This window comes from Aythya marila (genome assembly GCF_965140915.1).
Source record: "Aythya marila genome assembly, chromosome: 3".
Taxonomy (NCBI): domain Eukaryota; kingdom Metazoa; phylum Chordata; class Aves; order Anseriformes; family Anatidae; genus Aythya; species Aythya marila.
In genome coordinates, this window is record NC_139044.1 from 27286425 (window position 1) to 27313125 (window position 26701).

At 37.4% G+C, this 26701-nt stretch overlaps 1 protein-coding gene across 8 annotated transcripts in view; it reads right to left on the bottom strand.

Moving 5' to 3' along the window:
• Nucleotides 1-26701, bottom strand: part of RGS7 (regulator of G protein signaling 7) — a gene marked incomplete at both ends in the record, with an annotated part of 260514 nt that overhangs the window by 38532 nt on the left and 195281 nt on the right. For 7 of the 8 annotated variants that reach the window (XM_082758438.1, XM_082758432.1, XM_082758434.1 and 4 more), the window contains 5 exons: nt 2670-2795; nt 3281-3391; nt 6320-6381; nt 7164-7262; nt 8175-8249. In XM_082758438.1, coding sequence (XP_082614564.1) covers nt 2670-2795; nt 3281-3391; nt 6320-6381; nt 7164-7262; nt 8175-8249 — 473 coding nt within the window. The remainder of the gene's footprint in view (nt 1-2669; nt 2796-3280; nt 3392-6319; nt 6382-7163; nt 7263-8174; nt 8250-26701) is intronic. The other variant, XM_082758436.1, reaches the window with a different exon arrangement.

The window sequence follows — 26701 nt, forward strand, 5'->3', positions numbered from 1 at the left end:
GTAAGAAAGTGAACCCGGGTTGCATACCTAATGATTGAACAGTTCTCAGTTTTAACTCATGACTCAAGTTTCTTTATCCCTGTTCTGTTTCTTAAAACACAATCTATATCCACTAAGACTCAGATTCTCAGCCATCTTAGACACTCAGTTCAAGTTAATGAAACAGTAATACCAGAACACTTAACTACCTAGATAATCACACTTGAATACAAACAGTGTATCTCATAGACTTAATTATTGATTCACATTTCAGGGATTGTTTTTCACTGAAGTGAGGTATAATACTTCTAACCAACTAATATTGGATCTCTCCACAGTCTCTGCATATCCTGTGTACTGCATTAGGTAGCTTGAATCCACAGTCCCCACAGCTGTCTTCCCCATTGTAGGTTTGATGATACTTATTGTAAATTTTATCATGATCAGGACTCCAAAAGGACAAGAGCTACCAACTTGAATTCACTCACATAGTGAGGTTAAGGTGAGCAAAGAATCAGTCTTTTAAATGTAAGGTTTATTTAACAATAATGCTTGAAACCACCATGTCCAAAAAGCTTTTAATTTCTGTTCCTGAGATCATTTTGACTCCTATGCAAAACAAGCTTTACATATTCATGCTTTCTAACCTGACTTTACTATTTGAGCCTAACTGTGCAATGATTTCTTCAGTTTGAAAATTCATAAATGCAATTGTAAGACAGTTTTCCTTCAGTAAATTAACACAGAAAGCACCTTTTCAGTAAGAGTTTGATACCCTGCCTGATCATTCCCAGGGACATCCTTTAAGCTCATATTCACTGTTGCTTAGATCATATGTTTTATAATGCCAATATAAGAATCTAGAGAGATAGGCAGAAGAGTAGATGGCATATCAAGAAATCAGCTCGAACAAATTTCTCTAGGGTATTTTTCTGGATCAGTCACTTGCAGTTTGCCTGTGGTTGGTGGTGTAAATAGGATTAGAAAAAAGAGCTAGGGATTATGTGGGTAACACTAGTTGGCAGAGAGACAAATTAATCACAGAAAAGCATAGAAACTGCACCATATACTAGGCTGGATAGATTTATGTTTGAACAGCTGCTCTGCATAAGGAATTGTCAGGATGTTTAGCAAATAAAAATAAAAATAAAAATCCTTATTTGTGGTATCATTCTAATTTTATAAATTATCACTTCACCTGCTACTTAAAGAAAAAACTGTATCTTTAACCAATGAATTTATCAATATACACAGATGGCTTAGACTATATTTCCATCGAGGCAAAGGCAAAAAAAAATGTTTGGGAAATATCATAAAGTCTAGAGTATCTATTTGTGATGCTAGTTCAGTGTTTGACCATGAATGTGGCCAGCAACTTAGAGAACTCCATCTCCGGTTATTCTGTGGACAGTCTTAAATTAAAAACAAGGAGCTCTGTGCAATTACTAAGCATTCAGGAATCAACACCACAAAATGCTACTTATAAGATACATAAAGGTAACTACTATAAATAGCTATGCTGCACCACTTAGGAGTAAGAGCTAGCACAGAAAAAGGGGTTCATGATTTTTCTAAGTTTTGGAATGTGTGCAAATAGGATTTTATATTTCTTATGCTATTGGTGAATAGGAAGTGAAGAAGATGACATCCAACAAGAAGGCAGAATAAAGAGAAAAATATAGTGTACACATTTTTGTACTATATACAGTCTGACTTGTCTATTGCAATGCTTCTATTTATCCCTTTGGAATAACCGTATCATAATAATACTTTCTTAGAAAAGCAATAACAAAATACGCTATTAGATAATGGATGGGCTACCATCAAATATGGACTACTGTCAAATCATGTTTCTCCCTCACTTAAAAAAAATACAGCTCAAATATATATATTTAATTCACAATTCATACACCAACACCTTTGCATTTTGCAATTAGTAAGGAATTTGAGAGGTAGCTGTCACACTGGTTTTGTTGTCTGATCAGCAAGTAGCAACATTTCTTCATTATCTTGGTGGAGATTTTCAAAAGACCAACAATCCACAGAAATCTGACCAACAATGAAAGTTTATGACTTTTATTCCTAAATCCCTTTTTTTTTAAAAACAAACAAACAAACAAACAATTTTTCTTTGAAATTTTACTTTTCTCATAGTACCAGACTTAATAAAAGCTACTGAAAAAGCTTTGCATGGGTCAGTATCTTAAACCTGTATAATAACCTGTATAATCTGTCCAGAGAGGCTGCGGAGTCTCCTTCTCTGGAGATATTCACAACCCATCTGAATCCAGTCCTGTGCACTGTGCTTGATCCTGTTTGAGCAGGGGAGTTGGACTAGATGATCTCCAGAGGTCTCTTCCAACCTCAACCATTCTGTGACTCTTCGATAAATAAAATGAGCTGAGAGAAAGCCTTTTACATGGGTATTTTGACCAAAAGTTAGACACGAACAGTAAAATATTTCACGTGAGTCTCTGCTAACTATATAATTTTTTCCCTCAGTGTGAATATTGGATCAGGTAGCAATCTGATTGAACTCCAAAAGATAAGATACAGGAAAAATTTTAAAGGAGTCAAGAAAACAAAACATAGCAAACAAACAAAACAACACAGAAAGAATGGTTTATAAATAAATAAATAAGTAAATAGTGTCTTAGAAGTTATTAAAATATAAAGTCCCTCTCATTTACCTTAAATTTTCTGAGCTGAATTCTGACTCCAGGAACTTGAGAAACTGCTCTCTTCCAACAGGGTCTTTCAAAGCTTCATCCATGCCAAAACCCCACCGCTTCACCCTCTGCTGTCCAGGCTCTTTGCTGATAGGGGAACACAACAAAACAGACCAAAACAAGATCAGACATAGTTCAGTATTCTAATACTTTGTGCATATAATTTAGATAGAGTCCTAAAATTCAACCAGAGATTTCTCACATTTCAGATCAGTCATATCTGTGAAATGTTCAGCAATGAGTAACCAGGCAGTCCACACTCACACAGGATAAAGATGATATGCATACACTTTCACAGAAGAATAAGGACTTCCAGCTAGGAAACGTTATCAGATTTTAAAAAGCTGTTTGTTTTTTTTTTTTCCCCCCACAATGGAACACTGTAACCTTTTACACAGATTTACTAATCCATAGCTCTTCCCATATTATGATATTAAAGCTGGAAAGACCAAAAGGATACTGCATTTCCTTTTATTTCAGTACTTTACTGCAATACCTCTTTCTGACATCCTCACATTTGAAGAAATGCCTGTTAAGTATCCTTCCCCAAAAGAAGAAATAAAATTATATACCTTGCCTCCAGTTCCCAGAAAGTGGTGTCATCTGATATCCAAGGGTTTGAGGGATCAGGGGGCACAAGAAAAGGGTCATACTCCAAATACTGCTCTGTATAAGCTAATAGACTAGGAAAACAAAAGCATCAAACGTTGTCATGTCAGGAGGTGAGGAAACCTGATCAGGTTTTCCAGTTAACAAGTTACCATGCATCAGCCAAACCATGGTAACCAGGTGTGTACACACTCAGAAGTCACCTACAAGCTCAAGCTAAAATAGGTTTGCTTGGTTTTAAAAGTGCCCATGCTTCAACCACCCCTGAATCTGTGGACCTCTGAAGAAGGAAGGGAGCTTCACATAGAATCACAGAATCACAGAATCACAGAATTTCTAGGTTGGAAGAGACCTCAAGATCATCGAGTCCAACCTCTGACCTAACGCTAGCAGTCCCCACTAAACCATATCTCTAAGCTCTACCTCTAAACGTCTTTTGAAGACTTCCAGGGATGGTGACTCCACCACTTCCCTGGGCAGCCTGTTCCAATGCCTCACAACCCTTTCAGTGAAGAAGTTCTTCCTAACATCTAACCTAAAACTCCCCTGGCTCAACTTAAGCCCATTCCCCCTCGTCCTGTCACCAGGCACGTGGGAGAACAAACCAACCCCCACCTCGCTACAGCCTCCCTTGAGGTACCTATAGAGAGCGATAAGGTCGCCCCTGAGCCTCCTCTTCTCCAGGCTGAACAAGCCCAGCTCCCTCAGCCGCTCCTCGTAGGACTTGTTCTCCAGGCCCCTCACCAGCTTCGTCGCCCTTCTCTGCACCCGCTCAAGCACCTCCATGTCCTTCTTGTAGCGAGGGGCCCAAAACTGAACACAGTACTCGAGGTGTGGCCTCACCAGAGCTGAGTACAGGGGGACGATCACCTCCCTAGCCCTGCTGGTCACACTGTTCCTGATACAAGCCAGGACGCCGTTGGCCTTCTTGGCCACCTGAGCACACTGCTGGCTTATATTCAGCTGACTATCCACCATCACTCCCAGGTCCTTCTCTGTCTGGCAGCTCTCCAACCATTCCTCTCCCAGCCTATAGCTCTGCTTGGGGTTATTGCACCCCAGGTGCAGGACCCGGCACTTGGCCTTGTTAAACTTCATGCAGTTGACCTCAGCCCATCGGTGCAGCCTATCCAGATCCTCCTGCAGAGCTTTCCTACCCTCAAGCAGATCGACACACGCGCATAGCTTGGTGTCATCTGCAAACTTACTGAGGGTGCACTCAATGCCCTCGTCCAGATCATCGATGAAGATATTAAAGAGGACCGGCCCCAGCACCGAGCCCTGGGGGACGCCACTAGTGACTGGCCTCCAACTGGACTTGGCTCCATTCACCACGACTCTTTGGGCCCGGCTATCCAGCCAGTTTCTAACCCAACGAAGCGTGCGCCAGTCCAAGCCTAGGGCAGCCAGTTTCTTGAGGAGAATGCTGTGGGAGACGGTGTCAAAAGCCTTGCTGAAGTCAAGGTAGACCACATCCACAGCCTTTCCCTCATCCACCCAGCGCGTCACTTTGTCATAGAAGGAGATCAGGTTCGTCAAGCAGGACCTGCCTTTCATAAACCCATGCTGACTGGGCCTGATCGCCTGCTTGCCCTGCAAGTGCTGCGTGATGACTCTCAGGAGGATCTGCTCCATGAGCTTCCCTGGCACTGGGGTCAAACTGACAGGCCTGTAGTTTCCCGGGTCAGTCCTCCGGCCCTTCTTTCTTGTCAAGAGCTGAAATAAAATAAACTACAAACTTTCCTAATATTTCCACAAAGATCCTGTTAGGGCTCCTTTAGGCACTAAAAAATTAAATCAAGCAACCTTTTCCATGCTCATTTGCTTTCATAAAGGAACATATTTTATACCCCTATGGTTTTAATTATCAGTTCCTTTAAAATCTGTTCTAAAATACTGCATGCTATTTAGGTCACATTTATTGGCCCTGCAGCTGCTGGGACTCCTTTTTTCCTCTTCTAAATACAGTTAATATTTTTATTATTTCCTAATCAAATGGCACTACTCACAAGTTTATTGCTTTCCAAAAAAACACAAATAACTTTTTTCCAAAGTGTTCAGTGTTTATGAATTACTCTGACTCACTTAAACACACTATAAACTTTGCTTATTTTCTAGTAATTTATGTTTACCATGTAATTATTCTCACCTTCTTTTTTGCCTAATAATTATTGAAAATAATTGAAAAGTGAAGACAATATTGTTTCTTTTTGTTCCTGCTTATATTTAGTCTGTATTCTTTTTTTTTTTTTTTGTTCAGCAAACAGAAATTTCTAACCTGTTGTCTTTATAAATATATATGTTCTTGCATGTATATACATAAGTACACATGTAAAAGCAAACATACGTGCACATGTATATGAAAAGATGAAGATACATTTGTGTTTGTTTTTTTCTTTCGCTTTGTCTTACACAGCTCTGTTTTTTGCCGTTTTCACTCTCTACTTCTGGATCTGTAAGATACCGCAGTTCTTTTCTCTGCCTAAGCTGAAAATAGTCTTTCTGAAGGCCCTTTATTTTTTTTTAATTATTATTATTATTATTATTTTTATTTGGTTTCTAGCTCCTTCCTTACATATTTTGGTCCAATTTAGAGATAGATTCTTATGTTCTGACCTGATGTAAGCTCAGACCCATTTTGCTCAGGCTCAGATCACCTAATCCAACCAGATCCCTTGTTTTGGCAGTGATTTCCCTTTTGAAATATCAAAACAGTGAACCCCAACCTATTTCCATTTAGCCTCCCTGTCAATGTAAGGGGAAACTTGTGACCACTTGGTCAGAGGCTCCTACAGTGACCTTGGTTTATCTAGCTAACATATCATGGAATATCTGGGACATCTTTATAACTATAAAAGAACTTCATACCTCACTCTTTTTTTAAGTAAACTTTACAACATCTGTGCTCCCTTGTCTCTCTTTCTCTGAAGTTATTTTACACTGATGTTTTCCCAATAGTTATCAGTATAATTGAAAAAAACAAGATATAACAATTTACTTACCTCTCTGCAACTTTGGACATTTTTAATCGATGTCTGTCTAATTGCATTTGCCAGTGCTTAATCTGCAAGAAAGGAAAGCAAATAGTGTTATGAGTAATTCATTGCTTGACTGTATTTCCATAACTTTTTTTGTTAGGGTTGTAATTCAACCTTGATTTACCCTAGGGCACAGAATAGAAGTATATCTACCTTAAAACTACACTTACCAGTGTAGCTCTAAAATAAATGGAATTTTCCACTGAATAGAAAAGATTATACACAGACAAACAAAACAAAACAAAATAAAATAAAAAAGAACCAATATAAAACTTTCCCTAATGGCTTATTAGATGAAATCCATTTAGCCATTTTTAGATTTTTGAAGAAAGTTACTAATTCCTCAGACTTTTATCTTCTCCCATTCCTAAGGAAAGATTAATAAAACATTACCAGTAGATAAATGTATGAACCCATACATGCATGCACTGAGCAGTAAGCATGCCTGCAAATCTCTAATCAAAATGGTAAAAGGAAGTGGAATGGTAAAAGTGAGTGAGCAGTCTACTGCTAAAGGAGCTAATAGGCTTAGCTATGGAAAGAACCCACCAACTACACTGTTCCTAACTGCCTTCAACTACTTTGTGCAAGATACAAAATATGTCAGGTTTTGTCTCATTAATTTTAATAAAGGTTACATACCAAAATCCATATGTCCTGAAGCAAGTGAAAAGTTTACTAAACAATTCTGTCAAACAATCTGTTCTGAACATACTTTCCAGTTAAAATAATTTTTGGTTTAATACCAACTTCCAAAAAAAAAAAAAAAGTTTATCTAAAAGTATATGCTCATTGTTATTTTGCAAACCTCTTGGTGTAGTTCATCTTCTGTGGGAGGCTTAGTCTCTGGTACTGGTGTGTGAGTAGGGCTGTGACTTCGGATGTCATTTTGTAAACCATAGACAGACTACACAAAAAATACGGAACAATAGTTGCTTTCAGAAAATGGCTTTTACATATACTAATAGTATATGTAAAAAAGTACCTTTTAGTATGTTGTGCTCAATAAGTTATTCCAGATCACTAGTTTCTAAAGAAACTGAATAAGCCATGCACTCACATAAAACTTTGTTTTTAAACAATAAATTCTACCAAAAAAGCACAATTTCATAAGGCCACAGAACACAAGATCGACTTTTATTTTGTCTCTATATTAACAGCACATCAAACATGCGGGGTGACACTGAAAGGCAGCTATTACCGTAAATAGGGATGGCCAGCAGCAAACAAATCTAAATCCAGTTTTCTTTTTGAAAAACACTGAAATGTACCTCAAAGAGCACACTTTAAAGTTGGACTCAATCTACATCATTATGATACAAAGAATTTGAATGAAAATGTTGTTCTAGTCAATCTGTATGTCCCCAGAGATCTTAGACAGTTCATATCTTAATATAGATGAAGAAGGTTATTTCTTCCATAGTTTCTGTGCATCTATTTGGGACATGTTTGTAAACTACAGCCAGCCTTTTCATTAAGATCTGCACAAGAAGCACTACTATTATAGCTTAAACAGCATTTTTTAATTAATTTTTCCTTAACTACCGACAGAAACTTTTTAACATACTTTATTCAATCTACTAAATGACAAAAAAAATATTTTTATTTTCTTAGTCTGTATTTCTCCGAACACTTTCTTATGTGATAGCATTTACTTAGTATTAGAACCTTTGTTAACCAAACTTATTTAAGAGATTATTAATTAACAACATACATTTATGTATTTATTTCTTTCATCAGCAAGAAAAAATGTTTTAAGAAACTATGGAACTTCATGTTATAAATTACCTCCAGCTTTTTATGTTATAGCAATACTTACCTTTCTTGTTTTATGTGGATTTCTCATTCTTGAAGACTTTTTAATATCCACTTCAGTAGTGTTTACGCATCCAGGCTATTAAAAGAAAAATAAAAGAAAGCACAAGGATAAAATCTGGGAAATAACTCCATACAATTTCCACTGAGATACTCCTCTTCAGCTTGCAAGGCTAAACAAACAAACAACATAAAAATAAAACAACAACCAAATATAAACTAGAGGCATATTGTGACTTCATGTTCTTCTGCAATATTCCCTACAGAAGACAGTAAAACCCGAGTGACCTAGAGCCTAAAGAAGCATCTCAAGTAGCATTTTTTCTGGCTTATAGTAAGAGATATTATTTTGCTATTCGAGCTGGTTTGCTAGACTCTATGACAGTAGTTAGGACAAAGTTAGAACTGTGTATCTTTATGCTGAATGCATTGAAAGCAATGTACAGAGAAGCAGAAAATATACAAATGCATATTGTATTCTTATATTTCTGCTTCTCTGCATTTGAAGAACAGACAGGTACGAGTTCAAATTAAATTGCTGTTGGTCATACTTAATAACTGGGGAGTGAGACACCAAAGACATACTCCTGACATCATGAATCTGAAAAACAAACAAAACAAAACAAAACAAAACAAAAACAAACAAACAAACAAACAAAAACAACCAACCAACCAACCAAAAAAAACCAACCACCTCTCAAGAAGTTTGTGTTTTGATTTTGTCAAGGAATCCATGTAATGTGCATTCTAGATCTTCCTCTAAGATGCATGGTTGTCAAAATAAGTAGAGTTGTGCAACACCCACCCAAGCTGTGAACCTCTTGCTCCCCTGATTTAAAAATAAAATAAAATAAAATAAATTACAAATGAGTGTCTAAATGGGATTTCTCTCTTCCAAAAGAAAGTAAAAAAGAGAGAAAGAGAGAGAGAAAGAGAGAAAGAGAGAAAGAGAGAAAGAAAGAGAGACAGAGAGACAGAGAAAGAAAGAGAGAAAGAAAGAGAGAAAGAGAGAAAGAGAGAAAGAGAGAAAGAGAGAGAGAAAGAGAGAGAGAGAGAGAGAGAGAGAGAGAGAGAGAGAAAGAAAGAAAGAAAGAAAGAAAGAAAGAAAGAAAGAAAGAAAGAAAGAACAACAACAACAAAAATGGGCTTCATTAGTCCCATCAGAAGGCTATTGGTCTAAACAGATCAACTTTCAACACATCTGATGTAGCGTTCGAAGAGTCATTCTCAAAATCTTTTAGCTTCCCAAAAGACACAAGTCCTCTAGTTTATTCTAATTCATCTTTCTTTGACACCTTCCTTTAAGTAAAAACTCCCTGCAGAAATCTGTTTTTGTATCCATTGCTGAAAACAACTAGAAAGTGTTATCCTCCATGGTGAGTTTTACCTATTTATTTTAGAGGGATTACATATCCCACTGAGAGTGGGAAGTACTAAGTCTGCTATCTAGTGAGAGTAGATTCTTAGTGAAAGTAGGTTTGTTTGTTTTATTTTTAGTGGGAGTAGCTAGACTTGGATTTTAGGTTTGCCAGACAATAAATAAGGACTTTTATCAAGCTAATGACATGAACTATGTTGTCTCATTGTAAAGTAAAATGCTTGAAAACTGTGGCTGTTCACAGCAACAAAAAATAAAATAAAATGAAACCTTCTTACATAGTCAGAGCCAAGAAACAAATACATTTCATTAAATGGGACAATGGTACTTTGCCTCTGGAAAAATATATTGAATAACAGCCTAATCTTTTATTGGATGTATTATATTTTTATTTATTTATTTACTTTGAAGTACTAAGCTGATGCATGTTACATTTGTGGAATTAATAGTTCCTCATTACTAAGAATAAAAACAGGCACTGATATTATATCCTCAAGACTTCATTTGGCATCCCTCTTGAACTAGATTTGGGAAGGTATGCTTTGTGCTTGTGAATAAAAATGGTGGCTTTTAGAGTCACAGAATCATAGAACAAGCCATACATAAGGGACCCACAAGGATTATCAAGTTGAACTGGCTCCAAACAGGACCACTGTTGTAACCACTGACCTGGGGAACCTGTTCCAGTGCCTGACCACACTCCCAGAAAACTTTTTCCCAATGTCCAACCTGCTCTTTCTCCTGTGTGTGATGCACTCTTTGTGTGATTGTGTATAAAAATTAGAAGCAAACATGCAAATGAAAAATAGTAAAATGAAGAAAGTCCTTGTCTTAGTTCATATCACTTACCTCACTAAGAAGAGTACACAGTGGTAGTAACTAAGAATATGACTTACACCTCTTCACCTCTTTGTTTTCTAAGTTCATTGCTTTTATTGCTTTTTTCTTAGTTTTAAACAAACATTTCTTTCAGCTGACTTGCAACATAGCTTGAGGTAGCTTAGTAAGTGGGACTACTTTGGTTGGTCATAGCAACACAGAACTATGATACTGTTTGCTCACTAGTGTTTCTATTAAATTACAGCAACTGATCATTAGTGATGTCCTCAATTTGCTCCATTTGCTCCAAACATAAAAATTTAGTTTAAATGCTTCTGATTGAAAGACACTACAGCCTAGTCATGGAAGACAGAGAAATTAGTACATCATAGGGTTGTTATTAAAGTCTCTTAGCTTCAGATTAAAAGTCTGAATAACATTTGGAAAAAAATGGCTAGTAAATGGAAAGAATCTGTCTGTCCTTGCTCAGGATGGTGGTAAGTGGAGGACACCTACTTTTACACAATATTCCCTGCGAGCCTTAGGGAAGAGTTAGAAGTTGTTGTTTGTGAATTCTAAAGGGTTTTGCAATGATTGTCCGTTAAATACACTATTCTTAAAATATATATATTAAATGCAATGCTTTTGATACTTTTTGTTTCATTTATGGCCTTGTCTTTATAATTGTGTTGATATTTTTAAAATGCACAGGCACTTTCATTTTTTTTCAAGCAATAATTTTGTTAGAAACAGAAGTCTCCAGTGACAGTCACTGAAAAGTTGATGTTGAAAAAAAAAGAGTTGAAAAGTTTTTATCTGCCATTTCTGGTAAACTGTAACTCTGAATGCAAATTAAGGAAAACACATCTCCACCAAAGTCACAATTATAGAGAGGTTTGAACGGGAAATTTCATTATCAAGTAGAAGTAATTTATGAACAAATACAGGCGTGTAATTTCCTTCTTCATGTTTATTTTCCAGGACAGAGAACAAAAAGGTCAGATTATGTTACTTTTTTTTTTCTCCTTTGACTTTTTCTTTTCTCTTCTACTATAAATTTGTGTGATGCACCAGGAAAGCTTTTTTTTTTCTTTTTTCTTTTTTTTTTTTTTTTCCAGAATATTTACGTACTTCTTGTGCTTACTTGTGAAAAAGGAGAATCCTGTACAGAGATTAGTGTCTAAAAGCACTTTTTGTTGTGTAACAGTTACTATAGTGAACATATCACATGCATTCAAATTTTTTAGGTCAGTACAGACTGTTAATATCCCATACATTCAGAGATCATTTTTTCATAAAAATGGACTGTCCATAAAATGTAACATTATACCATGTTACATAAGAGGGTTTATATAAGTCTAATGCATCTGAAATACTTTTTTCCTTCAGCAATCAATATTCTGTCTGCAGTGTTGCTTTTCTCTGCAGATCTATTGACAATAAATCCTTTTGCACTGTTTTCCATTGTTGTTATCTCTGAAACAGCTCACCTGGTGGCTTTTTAGAATGAGAAAGGACAGTGATTTAACAATATTTTGTCTCCCTGTGAGTACTGTTAGATGATTAAACTGTCGGGGATCATGTCCCACTGTTGAATTTACACTGTTGTAGTTGGGATGGTATTATTTCAGGAGGAAAAAAAGATTAGTGCAGTTCTACCCAGAGATAATTGGGTCTTTTGTCTTTTAATTTTGTAATAACTGAACCAAACATAATACTTTTTGCACCACAAAAGCTTTTCTTCCATTCAGCAACAAAAGTTAATTTTCATTCTTACTGAGCATTACAACTCAAAATAACTTGTAACTCTCAAAGACAATGATAGGTTGAAAAATACAGAACCCTGCATGATAGCCAATTCAAAGGTAGAAGGCAATTTCACAGGGCAGTATACCGAGATACAAAGTTAAAAAGACAGCAACACATCTACTTTAGGATTACATCAGCATCTGGCAGTGAAGAAGACATGGGCTTTTAACAATATTTACAGCCCTTGAATGCAGCAATTTGAATAGCTGGCACACTTACATAAGATACAAACTGTTGTGTTTTCCAATTTGTTCTGTTTGTTTTTATTTCGCTGTTGTTTTTTAATTATTTTTGTTTTGTTTTGTTTTAGAAATATGCCCTAAATAACAAGAAAAAAAGGCATAAAACTCATCTGAAGCCTCTTAGTGTGAAAGATTTCAAGTCCACAAGCACTGAACAGGTATGAACAGATCTAGCACCTTGCCCAGGTAACTTGCATGGCCAGACTTCTGTTCTGCAGGTTCATGCAAAGGACATAACGGGAAATTCTGGGAGATTTGTAGGAATTAAAGAAGGTCAAAGCTTATGCTCTTTGGAAGGAGACCCAACCCAGTACTGAACTTCTACAGTGTCTCATAGAATCTTACAGAAACGTGGTTGTTTACAACCTCTCAGGCTGCTGTAAATCTGCTGTGGCACAGCAGGAGCAGCAGCAGGAAGATACAGGCACGGGAATTCAGGAAGCTTCAGTACAATGGGGAAGGCAGTGAAAGGGCATATAAGCACATAAGTACATATAACAACCTCAGTTAACAGTAGGGGCTTAAGACTATATGTATATGATATATAGGTATCACTATATATAAATAGTGATATATGTATCACTACCATTATAATAGTGTTCTCAGAATCTGATTCAAATTATAGCACTGGAAGTACCTAAAAGAATTGAGGTTACAATTTGTGTTTTATTCTCAATTAAAGTATATTTATTGAAGTGATACTTGATACGAGATGGTATTTCTTCTTTCTGTGGTGCTGCCACACTTCATCTGTTAATATTTAGGAATAAATACCAAACATCTTTTCAATTAAAATAAAAACAAAAGCTTGCATCATTTGAACATCTTGCTAAAATAATTCAAAGTTTTTGTGGGAAAACCTTTGCTGGACAACATTTCATTTTATTTGCATGCCCTTATTAACATAATAACTATGTGTTTGGATACAATTACATCCAGCTGTGTTTTCTTTTTGTATTGCTTTTTTAACTGGACTACCATAGTTCAAATAGTGTGATGCCTGTCAAAGTGCTCGGCTGCAAGATTCCCATTTAGTGTTTAGTATATAATTTGCATACTAATACTGTTAATAGTTTTCAAACAGATTTCCTGGAAGACTTGAAGCCTCTTTTATATGAGTAAATAGAGGGCTTATTTCTTTCAGGACTAATATTCAGTATAAAAACAGCAGTGCCCCTCCACCTCAAGCCACACACAAACAGGAATATTTCATGACCTTGTTGAAATTGTTATATAGCAAGATCGTAACCGGGGTAGTATTAGGCCCTCATCTGTTATTAAATATGATGTCTAAAATACTATCACATATTCAAAGGAAAATTATTTTCTTTTCATCCATCAGTTAACACTTCCTTGTCTTGAAGTAAAAATGTCATTGTGTTCATTTGCAGCGAGGACCTGCCAGCCCAATTCAGTATTGAATTAAACGCATGCAAATAATATTTAATATATATAGCGAGAATTTTTTTAATCCCTACTTCAGTTATTGTAGAATCACATTTGTATGAATCCCTAGCAGCACTATTTTCTATTGATGCTGTCTAGGAGGCTACATAGGATTCCACCAAGAAACACAGTGGAATGATGAAACCTCCCTTACTTTACATCACTCGGTACATTGGAAGATTTTATCTGCTTGGATCTGACTAGAGCTCACATTTTGAAATAAAAAGTAAGTAAATAAATAAATAAATAAAAGAGGATATGTTTAGTTAAAAAAAAAATCAATTGATATTCATTATCTTTCCTTGATAACAGTGGCAACAGTGAATCAATTAATTAAGCCTTTGTAATAGCACTAACAGTGCTATTTTTTGACACCTTTGAAAGCAACTTTTTGGAGATAGTCACATAGCCAAAATCAATTGCTACCAACACCTTTTTATGTAACAAAACCTTTTGCTATGATCTACTTGTAATTCTAGCAAGTATAAAATCCTCAGTGGAAAGCAAATTGATGTTTATAATGATTATCAGTTTAAGTTCCAATGTCATCTTCTTTCTTAAAGAATATGTCAATTTAACTGTGAATCTACTTAACCCAGAACAACATGAAATTTCCTTGTCTGTAACACAAATAAACTCATGTATGTGGGAGGGATTAACCTCATGCATTGCAATAAGCTAGGATTTGCCTGTCTATGTTGCTTCTCTGCAGAAACTGATCTGAGGGAGAAGTTGAGCATGAGTCAGCAGTATGTCTTTGCAGCAATGCAGGTTAACCACAGACCCAGCTGCATTAGCAACAGCACAACCTGCAGGCAAAGGAAATGGTTAATTCTTTTGCTCAGCATCTTGAGGACACATATGTAATCCCATGACCATTGCTGGGTCCCAGAAGCAATACCAGAAATATATTTCAAATGGAAAAATCCAGTGGAGAAACTGTTAGATGATCAGAATACTGAAATGTTTGACATACCAACAAAGGCTGGGGGAATTGGACTTCTGACTTTCAAAAGAAGAAAGCTAACTGTTGTGTTCTGCTGCCTAAAGGGGACTTGCAGAGCTAGACTTGTTCCACAGGTGCACTATGAAAGGCCAAGAGGCAACTATCAGAAATTGAAGTAAGGAAAACTCCAGTTGGCTCTAAGGGAAATATTCTTCTTAATAAAAGGAAGAAGCTTAGGCTGCAGAATCTCTGTCTTTGGTTATTTTGAAAACAAGGGCCTGGGCAATGTTATTCAATTTAGAAGTCAGCACTGCTTTGAGTAGGTTGTTGGACTAGAGAACCTACAGAGCACATATGTGCTGAGAACCTCTCAGCACATATTTTTTGTGATATAGCCTATGATCTTTCCAAACTGCAGGGACTGAAATTCAACTAATCCACACTATGGAACACCCCAACCAGGTACTCACAGCAGTGTGGAATTCATCACACTCTATTCTTCTCCCAAGAACAGAACAAAAAGAAAAGACTGGTATTTGCTTCCTCTGCTTTCTGGCATCCTGCTGTCCGTGTCCTGTTCTCAACCCGAAACAACAAACATAGTGATGATTTAAGGAAAAGTAAATTTCATAGCCTCTTCAGCTAAAACAGCATAGGTGATATTTAAAATAATTACCTCATTTCAACATGTACACCCATAAATTCAGGGTGCATTAAAGCAGTAAATACTAAGCAGATTGATTCATATCTTTTGCACGATTTCATTACATTTCGATGTCAATTCACTTTGAAATAGATCTTTGTTTTGCAATTAGGGGCTAATTGATTAAGAGGAATAAACAATAACGAATTTCAAGATCTACAGTTTTTCCAAATTTAAACGCTACAGATTTAAATAATCACATATATATGAACATGTCAGATCTTGGCATCCACTTCGACAATATGACATAGTGAACAGAGCAAGTCAGACACACAAATGTAAAGACAAGGCAGAGATTTAATACTATCTTTTATATTATTTTTAACAGCAGACTATCACAAATACAGTAAGCTTAAAATTTTAAATTTCCAAATCTCAAACATTAGTGTTTCCTATGGGAAAATCTATTCTGCTATTTGTCATTGTTCTTATTTTTGGCATTTTTCTAGGAAAGGAGTCTTATAACCCTCAGGTGTCACTATTGATATCACTCACTTCTAAATGAGGGAAAGGAAGCTAATTAGATAATGAATAATAAGCAGAATACCAGAGTTCATTTTTATCTGTCATTTTTATATTCCAGTTTACTAGTGTAGATAGCTAAACTTTGCCCAGTTAAACATCTGTGAGAAAAAGGAGGAATGAGAATGAGAGGTTATGAAAAAGAAGTGAGGAGAAAAAAAAAAAAGCTGGTGCTCAGCTGAAAAAAAAAAAAAAAGGGTTATTACCTGGAGGAAGCCCCAGTTTGACTCTGGCTACGTGGGAAAGTTTATTTTTCTCAGTCAAAGTCTAGCATCAGAGGAGACATTAAAATCCTTTATTGAGCAAGTTGTCAGTAATGCCTAGAAGTGAGTATCTCACAGCAAAAAACACAGGCTATATTCTCCTGCAGTGTAGTAATTTTTCATTTCCCAGAGATGCAAGTTATTGGAGTGTGCAAAATCTGCTAAGTCTTATAAGGAAAGGTTGATGTTTAAGTAAGATTATTTGGATATTTTCTTTTTTACCTCATTTTACTGTATTTTACGCACTTCAAGGTCCAAGAGTAAAGAGGCTTTGCTGCAGAAGAGCTGGACTGTTAATGACTTTGATGGTGCAATAGAAAGTCTCAGAGAAGTATTTCAAATGTGCTGAGTATAGCTGGTCAGATCTTTTAACAGGATTTAGAAAAGCAGGTGTTATCTTAAGGTTCAGTTAAAGGGGGGTTGCACATTTCCAACATTTTAAAACATTTTCAGAAAACTGTTTTTCTGGCAGTTATCTGATGGGACCTGAAAGTTGTTTTACGTGTAGCTCCCTTCATAACAATTACATCAATCAGCCTCAAATAATTGTCAAAAAAATAAATCCAGTAGACATAGGTTAAAGTCCATTATGGCCACCATGGGAAAGTTACAGAAATTGTAAAAAGTATATACATTTGATGATGACTTTATATGTGGATACTATCAAGCTCTTTCATGTCCCTAGAACTCCAGACCAAATACACCTAGGATCAGGTCATAATTTTTCTAGTTTGTCCTATGGACTCTCTTTTCTGTTTCATATTAGCTCATCTGGGAAGTACAGTGATACTTTCCAATTAACATCTATAAATTATATGTAATGATCAGGAAGCAAATCACAATATTGTTTACAAGTACAAATTCTGTAGAAGCATGTTTCAAATTTCATTCTGAGATGTCTTGCAAATTTGGCACCTAATCAGGGGAAAATTATAAAAACCCTATACAAAATATTGGCATTTTCCCTCATTTCTTCAACCTTTTCATCATTGATTTTAAAGGATGTCATAGAATCATAGAATCATAGAATATCCCGAGTTGGAAGGGACTCGTAAGGATCATCAAGTCCAAATCCTGGCACTGCACAGGTCTACCCAAAAGTTTAGATCATGTGACTAAGTGCACAGTCCAATAGCTTTTTAAATTCAGACAGGCTTGGTGCAGTGACTACTTCACTGGGGAGCCTGTTCCAGTGTGTGACCACCCTCTCAGTGAAGAACCTCTTCCTGATGTCAAGCCTAAACTTCCCCTGTCTCAGCTTGATGCCATTCCCGTGGTTCCTATGGTGTTTACAGAGAATAGGTCACCTGCCTTTCTGCTCCTCCTTGCGAGGAAGTTGTAGACTGTGATGAAGTCCCCCCTCAGCCTCCTCTTCTCCAGGCTGAACAGGCCCAGTGCCCTCAGCTGCTCCTCATACATCTTCCCCTCTAGGCCCTTCACCATCTTTGTCGCCCTCCTCTGGACACTCTCCAACAGTTTAATGTCCTCTTTGTAATGTGGTGCACAGAACTGCACACAGTACTCGAGGTGAGGCTGCACCAGCGCAGAATAGAGCGGGACAATCACCTCCCTCAACTGACTAGCAATGCTGTGCTTGATGCACCCCAGGACACGGTTGGCCCTCCTGGCTGCCAGGGCACACTGCTGGCTCACGTTCAATTTGCTGTCAACCACAACCCCCAGATCCCTCTCTGCGGGGCTGCTCTCCAGTGTCTCATCACCCAGTCTGTACATAAAGCCAGGGTTGCCCCATCCCAGGTGCAGGACCTGGCACTTGCTTTTGTTAAACTTCATGCAGTTGGTGATCGCCCAGCTTTCCAATCTGTCTAGGTCTCTCTGCAAGGCCTTTCCACCCTCATCCGAGTCCACAACTGTTCCAAGTTTGGTGTCGTCAGCAAATTTGCTCAGAACACCTTCTAGTTGTACATTCAAATCATTTATAAAAACATTGAAGAGGACTGGCCCTAAAATGGAGCCTTGAGGGATCCCAATAGTGACCACCAGCCAGCCAGATATAGCCCCATTTACCACAATCCTTTGAGCCCTGCCCACCCATTGTATGGTGTTTTTATTTAGCTGTATGGTGGACATTTTGTCCAGTAGGATCCTATGGAAAAACATGTCAAAACCTTTGCTGAAGTCCAAAAAGATCACATCAGCTGGTTTCCCTTGATTGACTAGATGGGTGATCTTATCATAAAAGGAAAGAAAATTTGTTAAGCAGGACCTACCCCTCATGAACCCATGTTGGCTGGGAGTGTATTATGTGTATGATATGTATTATGCTATTAAATAATACATATGACAAAGTCATATGACAAAGTGACAAATGACAAATTGACTTCTATGACAAAGTAACGCACTTGGTGGATGAGGAAAAGGTTGTGGATGTGGTCTACTTTGACTTCAGCAAGGTTTTTGACACCGTTTCAAAAAGCAGTTTCCTCAAGAAACTGGCTGCTCTTGGATTGGACTGGCGTACGCTTTGTTGGGTTAAAAACAGGCCCAAAGAGTTGTGGTGAATGGAGTCAAATCCAGTTGGAGGCCAGTCACTAGTGGTGTTCCCCAGGGCTTGGTACTGGGGCCAGTCCTCTTTAATATCTTTAATGATTATCTGGATGAGGGGATCGAGTGCACCCTCAGTAAGTTTGCAGATGACACCAAGGTAGGTGTCGATCTGCTAGTGTGTCGATCTGCTTGAGGGCAGGAAGGCTCTGCAGGAGGATCTGGATAGGCTGCACCGATGGGCTGAGGTCAACTGTATGAAGTTCAACAAGGCCAAGTGCCGGGTCCTGCACCTGGGGCACAATAACCCCAAGCAGAGCTACAGGCTGGGAGATAAGTGGCTGGAAAGCTGCCTGGCAGAGAAGGACCTGGGAGTATTGGTCAATAGTCGGCTGAATATGAGCCAGCAGTGTGCTCAGGTGGCCAAGAAGGCCAACAGCATCCTGGCTTGCATAAGAAACAGTGTGGCCAGTAGGTCTAGGGAAGTGATTGTCCCCCTGTACTCAGCTCTGGTGAGGCCGCACCTCGAGTACTGTGTTCAGTTTTGGGCCCCTCACTACAAGAAGGACATCAAGGTGCTCGAGTGAGTCCAGAGAACGGCAATGAAGCTGGTGAGGGGTCTGGAGAACAAGTCCTACGAGGAGTGGCTGAGGGAGCTGGGTTTGTTCAGCCTGGAGAAGAGGAGGCTCAGGGCCGACCTTATCGCTCTTTATAAGTACATTAAAGGAGGCTGTAGTGAAGTGGGGGTTGGTCTATTTTCCCATGTGCCTGGTGACAGGGTGAGGGGGAATGGGCTAAAGTTGTTCCAGGGGTGTTTTAGGTTGGATGTTAGGAAGAACTTCTTTACCAAGAGGGTTGTGAGGCATTGGAATGGGCTGCCCAGGGAAGTGGTTGAGTCACCGTCCTTGGAGGTCTTTAAAAGACTTTTAGATACTGAACTTAGTGATATGGTTTAGTGGAGGACTTGTTAGTGTTAAGTCAGAGGTTGGACTTGATGATCTTGAGGTCTCTTCCAACCTAGACGATTCTGTGATTCTGTAAATACAATCTTTATGGAATACAAAATAGCATAAATAAATAATTACAGTGTTATGGATTCAGTGTGACAGTGAAATAATTGAATACAATTTGGAACACAGCTTGCATGGAACAGGCTCAAATTTAGTTATATTCCTGAATTTGAATCTATTTTTAAAATGTGACACATCTTAAAAGATGCTGTACCCATCACTGAAAACAGTCTACAGACCATTTGTTGTAGAAAATCTACAGTAAAATAATACTATGGAAACAAATTAGCCTTAGACAGCTTAACTGCTAAAACTTGCCTATATCAGCTAATAAAGATTCACAACCTGTTGGCTTTTCATTACATAAATATATCTTCTCTATTTTTCTTATTAATTTATTGAACTGATGTTTCAGGTCCCAGAATATTCAATGTCAAACTTTAGTGAACCGATTCCTACAAAGGAAGGACTGTCTTGGTAAGAATTAATAAAAGCTTTGTTAGGATTTAGTGTTCTCTCCTGTTGGAGGTTTTAACAGAGAGCCATACAGGCAGCATAGAATGAAATTAAATGCTGGATACATGTCCTCATTAGCTAATTTTATTTTGACTTATTAAAGTACAGAGTTATAAAGTTACAGACTTATTTATTAAATTGTAATGAATGACCAATAAACCTGATTGTGTCATCCAGTGGAAATATACTGATGCAGAAATAATGATTATTGATAAACTGCAAATACAGGCATAACCATTCAAGTGTAAGTTAAACCCACTATAGACAATCTCTTGTAGAGGAGAGGCAACTTGCCATTTGAACCAATTAGTAAAATCAATACTTGCTTTATTAAAGGACTTATTTGAAGATCATTGGCTACTATTAAAAAATGGCAGAAGGTGCCCTGTTGCTCTGCTCTGCTCTGTTTTGATTTGACTTAATCAAAATGTGGCAAGGAGTGCAATCAATGGATACAAATTTAACTACAAGTTGTCAAAGTATTTTTCTTGTTTGGACAAGAAAAATGTGGTTCCTAGACCATCAGAAAAAAAAAAAAAAAAAAAAAAAAAGATGTTTTATCAAATAGTTTGATAAAACTTTAATTATGTTTGCAGTATGGTAAAACTCTGTTGTTTTAAAAAGTAAGATATGGGAAGTCACACCCAGCATGGAACTTAGGATCACTTAAAGTTTCAAAGATTTTCAGCAAGATTTCAAAAAACAAATAAAACAAACAAATAAATAAATAAATATACCTTCTCAACCTACAATACTACTGAGGAGAATCAGACACACAAGGAATTACAATGTCTGTGCAAGGATCTGTTTGGAACAGGAGAAAAAACAGATTCACAGAGATTTTCAAGAAATTTAATATAATAAATTAAGCCATAAAATTAATCCATATGAGATAAAGCACCTAGAATCTTGGCAAGGATTCTCATGTTCTCACATCCCTACTTGTTTAAAAATGGATCAAGTAAAAAGCTGGTCTTTCACCTTAAGAGAACAAGGTTTCATTGTATTGCTTTAAAAATATTTACTTTAGTGGTTTGTGTTTCAAAGAAACACATAGCATACAAAATTCATATGAAAAGGATGTTGAAATTTATTTTTTGAGGCTTAAGTCATGTAAAAGTAAACTATAAGCAGTACTAAAGAATATGCTACTGACAGAAGTGATATGCTTAATTCTTTTTGAAAGCTAATCTAATTTCTGATTATTCTTAATTTACAATAGACTATTTTAGGTTTGTAGTGACAGGTTTTCAGAACTGGAAATTATTGTACGGAAATCTGTACTATCCATCTGAATATGAAAAAAAACACTTCTTTACAGTGAGGGTGACAGAGTATTGGAATAGGTTGCCCAGAGAGGCTGTGGAGTCTCCATCTCTGGAGATACCAAAACCTGCTTGGATGGGATCCTACACAATGTGCTCTCGGTGACCCAGGGAGGTTGGACTAGGTGAACTCTAGAGGTCCCTTCCAACCTCAACCGTTCTGTGATTCTATGAAACAGTGTTCATTGTATTTATTTAAGCTATGTTTAAGGAGCATTAATTTCAATTGTCTGTATAACCTCATATTTGTGCTTGCAAAGATTCTAGCATTTGCAACAATGCTGCATAAGGAAACCTGTTAAAGTCATCTGGTCTGTTGTCCCTGTGCTAGATACTTAGAATTATTATTGCTTTCTCAATTTTTTTCACCCCCAAAGAAAGGAACCTGCAGTTTTACTAATTCCATACAGAATAACCTAGGTTATTCAATTGAAAAGAAATGACAACAGAAAAGTCTAACCACGTCTGAAAGTGATGATAGGGAATTCAAGAGAAATTTAGAAACTGATTAACTGCCTGTGTAATATACTTGACAGAATTAATTGGATTAAAGCAGCAAACTGAATTCACACAGAAACATTGCATTTATTCTGAACACTCCTTATTCTTAATATTTCAGCTTATTTTCCTAGTTGCTATCAGAATTGGGTCTTACTAAAAACCAAATCATCTCATTTTTCTGTGTCCTTCCATTATCTCATCAGTTCTATTTCACAATTTCTGACCTCTTCATAACCTCAGTTTTAATTTCAGCATTTTCATTTTGTTGCACTATTGGGGAAAAAGAAGCCAGCTTCCTTTTTCCCCGTCTGTCCCACCCTTACTCCAGAATCATACTAAGTAACGACTCTAAATAATGAAAGTACAAATTGTTCCATACTGCCCCTAGTTTGCAGGGTAACTATAAGATTTAGAAATATCTGCCTCAAACAGATGCAAGTATGGGTCATAAGCACTATAACTATTTTGTGAAAATAACGCATTGCACAAAGCTTTATTTCATGACCAGAAGTGCGAAAGTGAGACTGCCAATGGCTGCAACAGCTGCACACCCTGTCTGCTGGAGAGGTAACTCCCTTGTAAAGATACATGGTGAAATGAGTACAAAAGAAGACATGAAACCTGTTTGCAGGTACATCGCTAGAGAAGTTGTATGGCATTATTTATGTTTGTTTCCTAGAGATGTTTAAAAACTCTGAAAAAATGTGATAAAGCAGACAGAAGTGTTCTGAGGCTAAACAAGTAACTGGCCCAAAAAAGCCCAAGATTTGTAGCACATGAAGTGTGAAATGAAGGATTGCTCCACCTTGGCCAAGTTAAATTCAGTCTTTTGCCAAGTCTTTGAGGCCAATCTTGAGGAATGGGATGGAAAAGTCATTAAGAAACAAAATAAATGCAGGAAAAGAAAAGAAAACCCAGAACAAATAACCACAAGTATCTGCTGCATGACCCTAGACACCCGGTACTATTACCTACTGGCTCAGATGCTGAGGGTCATGTTCAGACCACATAAAATACAATTTTAAAATATAAACAGGTAACATGAGATTAACGGAGATAGAATCTAATAAAAAGTTATAATAGAAAAGATGAAGGTGTGGGATGGGTGACAAGGTTTTAAAAAATGAAAATGTTACTTTTTTCCTACTTTGCTACTAGGAAACAATGACATGAAACCCCCAAATCTATAAATGAGAGGTGTTTCTGAAACAGTAAATTGTTCTTAAAGCCACATTTGCCCTTACCATTGCTCCTGTCCTATACCAAATGTAACTAGCATTGATCATTTTTCCTACTGCATTAAATTACACAAATACTATTTTTCCTTTTGGAGAAAATAATTTTTTTCAACTTACTATAGTGAAAAAGTATACAGATGACTTTCAGGAGAAAAAGATAATTTCTCCATTATCTTCTGAAATAATTTGAATCTCAGCAAGTACCCCACAGACATTTATTTTGCATTTCATTTAAATTACATTAATGTGTAACTCAAGAATAAGAGTCCATTCAATAGTTTGTAGCAGCAACACAGCAGCTTTCCTTGCTTGCTACCTAAAAGAAATAATTTTACAACAAGCCATGGATACTCTCCGGCTAATGTATTTGATCTGGATTTGAGAATGTTTCAGGGGATTTACTGTTTCAGTACTCATTTGCCCCTTTTATAGACAATGTAAGATTATGGGTTTAAAACTGAGAAAATAATTCAGGAAAGCTAAGAGTTTTTTTACAGAGACTTTAACCAGGAGTTTGACATTTCTTTTCAAACAAGAACAACTTCTTAATCCCTTTTTGCCTGGAAGGAACAGTCTTCCCTGCTTTAGTTTGATTTGTCACTGCTTTTTGACTGAAGCCCTAATCCTTCTAGTCAATTTTTCACTCAGTTCCATAGTCTGTAATTTATAGAAGTCTCAAAATTAAGGAAATGCTCTCTCTAGGCAGATGGAAAGACAAGGAAGGCTTTTAAGATATGTTTACTCTGCCATTCCAAAAGAGAAATGTGCTGCTATGTGTGCTTGTCATTAGTCTCAGCCCTATGTTAGGTACCAACTGTAGTGTAGAAATGATGACACAGATTTTATTGTAGCTAAGCTACTCAGGATCTCCAGAGAGTCTACACAGCTTTCCCTGAACTGTATTTCCACAGTTTTACTTTGATTGGCATCTGAACTTTAACGATTAAAGTTTGTAAAGGAAGCCTCTTCAGGCTACACTGCCCACAATATTTGTCTGAGTATGGCATAAATCTTCTAGGGCCTTCTGTAGCCACCTGCAGGACTGATCACAAAATCACAGAATCGTCTAGGTTGGAAGAGACCTCAAGATCAAGTCCAACCTCTAACTTAACACTAACAAGTCCTCCACTAAACCATATCACTAAGTTCAGTATCTAAACGTCTTTTAAAGACCTCCAAGGACGGTGACTCAACCACTTCCCTGGGCAGCCCATTCCAATGCCTCACAACCCTCTTGGAAAAGAAGTTCTTCCTAACATCCAACCTAAAACACCCCTGGAACAACTTTAGCCCATTCCCCCTCACCCTGTCACCAGGCACATGGGAAAATAGACCAACCCCCACTTCACTACAGCCTCCTTTAATGTACTTATAAAGAGCGATAAGGTCGGCCCTGAGCCTCCTCTTCTCCAGGCTGAACAAACCCAGCTCCCTCAGCCACTCCTCGTAGGACTTGTTCTCCAGACCCCTCACCAGCTTCATTGCCGTTCTCTGGACTCGCTCGAGCACCTTGATGTCCTTCTTGTAGTGAGGGGCCCAAAACTGAACACAGTACTCGAGGTGCGGCCTCACCAGAGCCGAGTACAGGGGGACAATCACTTCCCTAGACCTACTGGCCACACTGTTTCTTATGCAAGCCAGGATGCTGTTGGCCTTCTTGGCCACCTGAGCACACTGCTGGCTCATATTCAGCCGACTATTGACCAATACTCCCAGGTCCTTCTCTGCCAGGCAGCTTTCCAGCCACTTATCTCCCAGCCTGTAGCTCTGCTTGGGGTTATTGTGCCCCAGGTGCAGGACCCGGCACTTGGCCTTGTTGAACTTCATACAGTTGACCTCAGCCCATCGGTGCAGCCTATCCAGATCCTCCTGCAGAGCCTTCCTGCCCTCAAGCAGATCGACACACTAGCAGATCAACACCTACCTTGGTGTCATCTGCAAACTTACTGAGGGTGCACTCGATCCCCTCATCCAGATAATCATTAAAGATATTAAAGAGGACTGGCCCCAGTACCAAGCCCTGGGGAACACCACTAGTGACCGGCCTCCAACTGGATTTGACTCCATTCACCACAATTTTGACTTGGGACTTATGAAATATTTTATTATTATTATTAATAATATTATTTAGGAAAATTCTGTTTACATATCAAAGTTCATCTCATTTTCATCATTTTAAACTTATCAATCATGTCAGTGACACTTCTGATACTCAGACCATGCTGCTTTTGTGGTGTTATATTCGCCTGTTTACACTGTCATATAGCCATTCTTTTTTCACGTCTCCCATTCCTTTAGTGCACTGCTGCACTGTCATTTGGACTGATGGATTACCTCCCCATTCTATCCCTTTCAACACTTTAAAGTATCTATTTTCTGATTACTCAAGGACTATGTTTTACATGTATAATTACTGTACCAGCACAGTGGCCAGTTAGGTAAGAAATAAAGCAGCTAGGGACCAGAAAACCTGTGAAAAATCCTGAAAAATGTTTATTTACATACCCAAATTAAAAAGCTAAGAATGAAATATCTGGTTCTCCAAATTCACTTTCAGTTAAAAAAAAAAAATGTCCCAGACTCTACATTTTAATCAAAAGATGAAAAATTATAAATTAAGAATCTTTTGTCTGTTCCTCTTTTAATGTTTATTATTTTTAATTGAAGGTTCTGTGAGAATAAATTCATAACAACATTTTCAAAACTAGTTAGTCAGTAACTAGTGAGAGGAGTTGTTCAGCCAAAGTATCGGTGTTTCCCTCTCCATTCTCCTATTTACATCTTTCTAAGTCAGGAGCCTAGATTGCTGACGATAAGCCAATCTTTTGTCTCTGATATTTCCTAGGTCTATCTACAACCAGGTTAAAAAAATCAGCTGGACTAGGCAAAGCTCAGTCAAAGCTCTTAATCAGATTAATTTTCCTCTTTTGTCTTGGTGCCTTTAATTCTCTACTTCTTATTCTCTACTGTATCTTAACTCAAAACTTCATCAATTCATCTTCTTTTCCAAACCTGTAAATAGCATTTCCTTCCCAAATTCAAAACCCTTAAATGCATTTCTGCGGCTAATATAAACACTGTTTGCCTTCAAACTTTACAGGTCTGTAGAAACATTCTGTGTCTATTCTATTGGCAGCTCCCATGAACATCACATGGCAGATTATTTTTCCTGTCTTCCTTCCTTGTTTTATGCCAGTGACTAGATAATAATGTTCCAGTTTTCTTGTATCTAATGTCTGTGGTTTGAATCTTTCACTTCACATGATTTTCTCTACTTGATGTTCTTAAATCCTACCTAAAAATCCGTT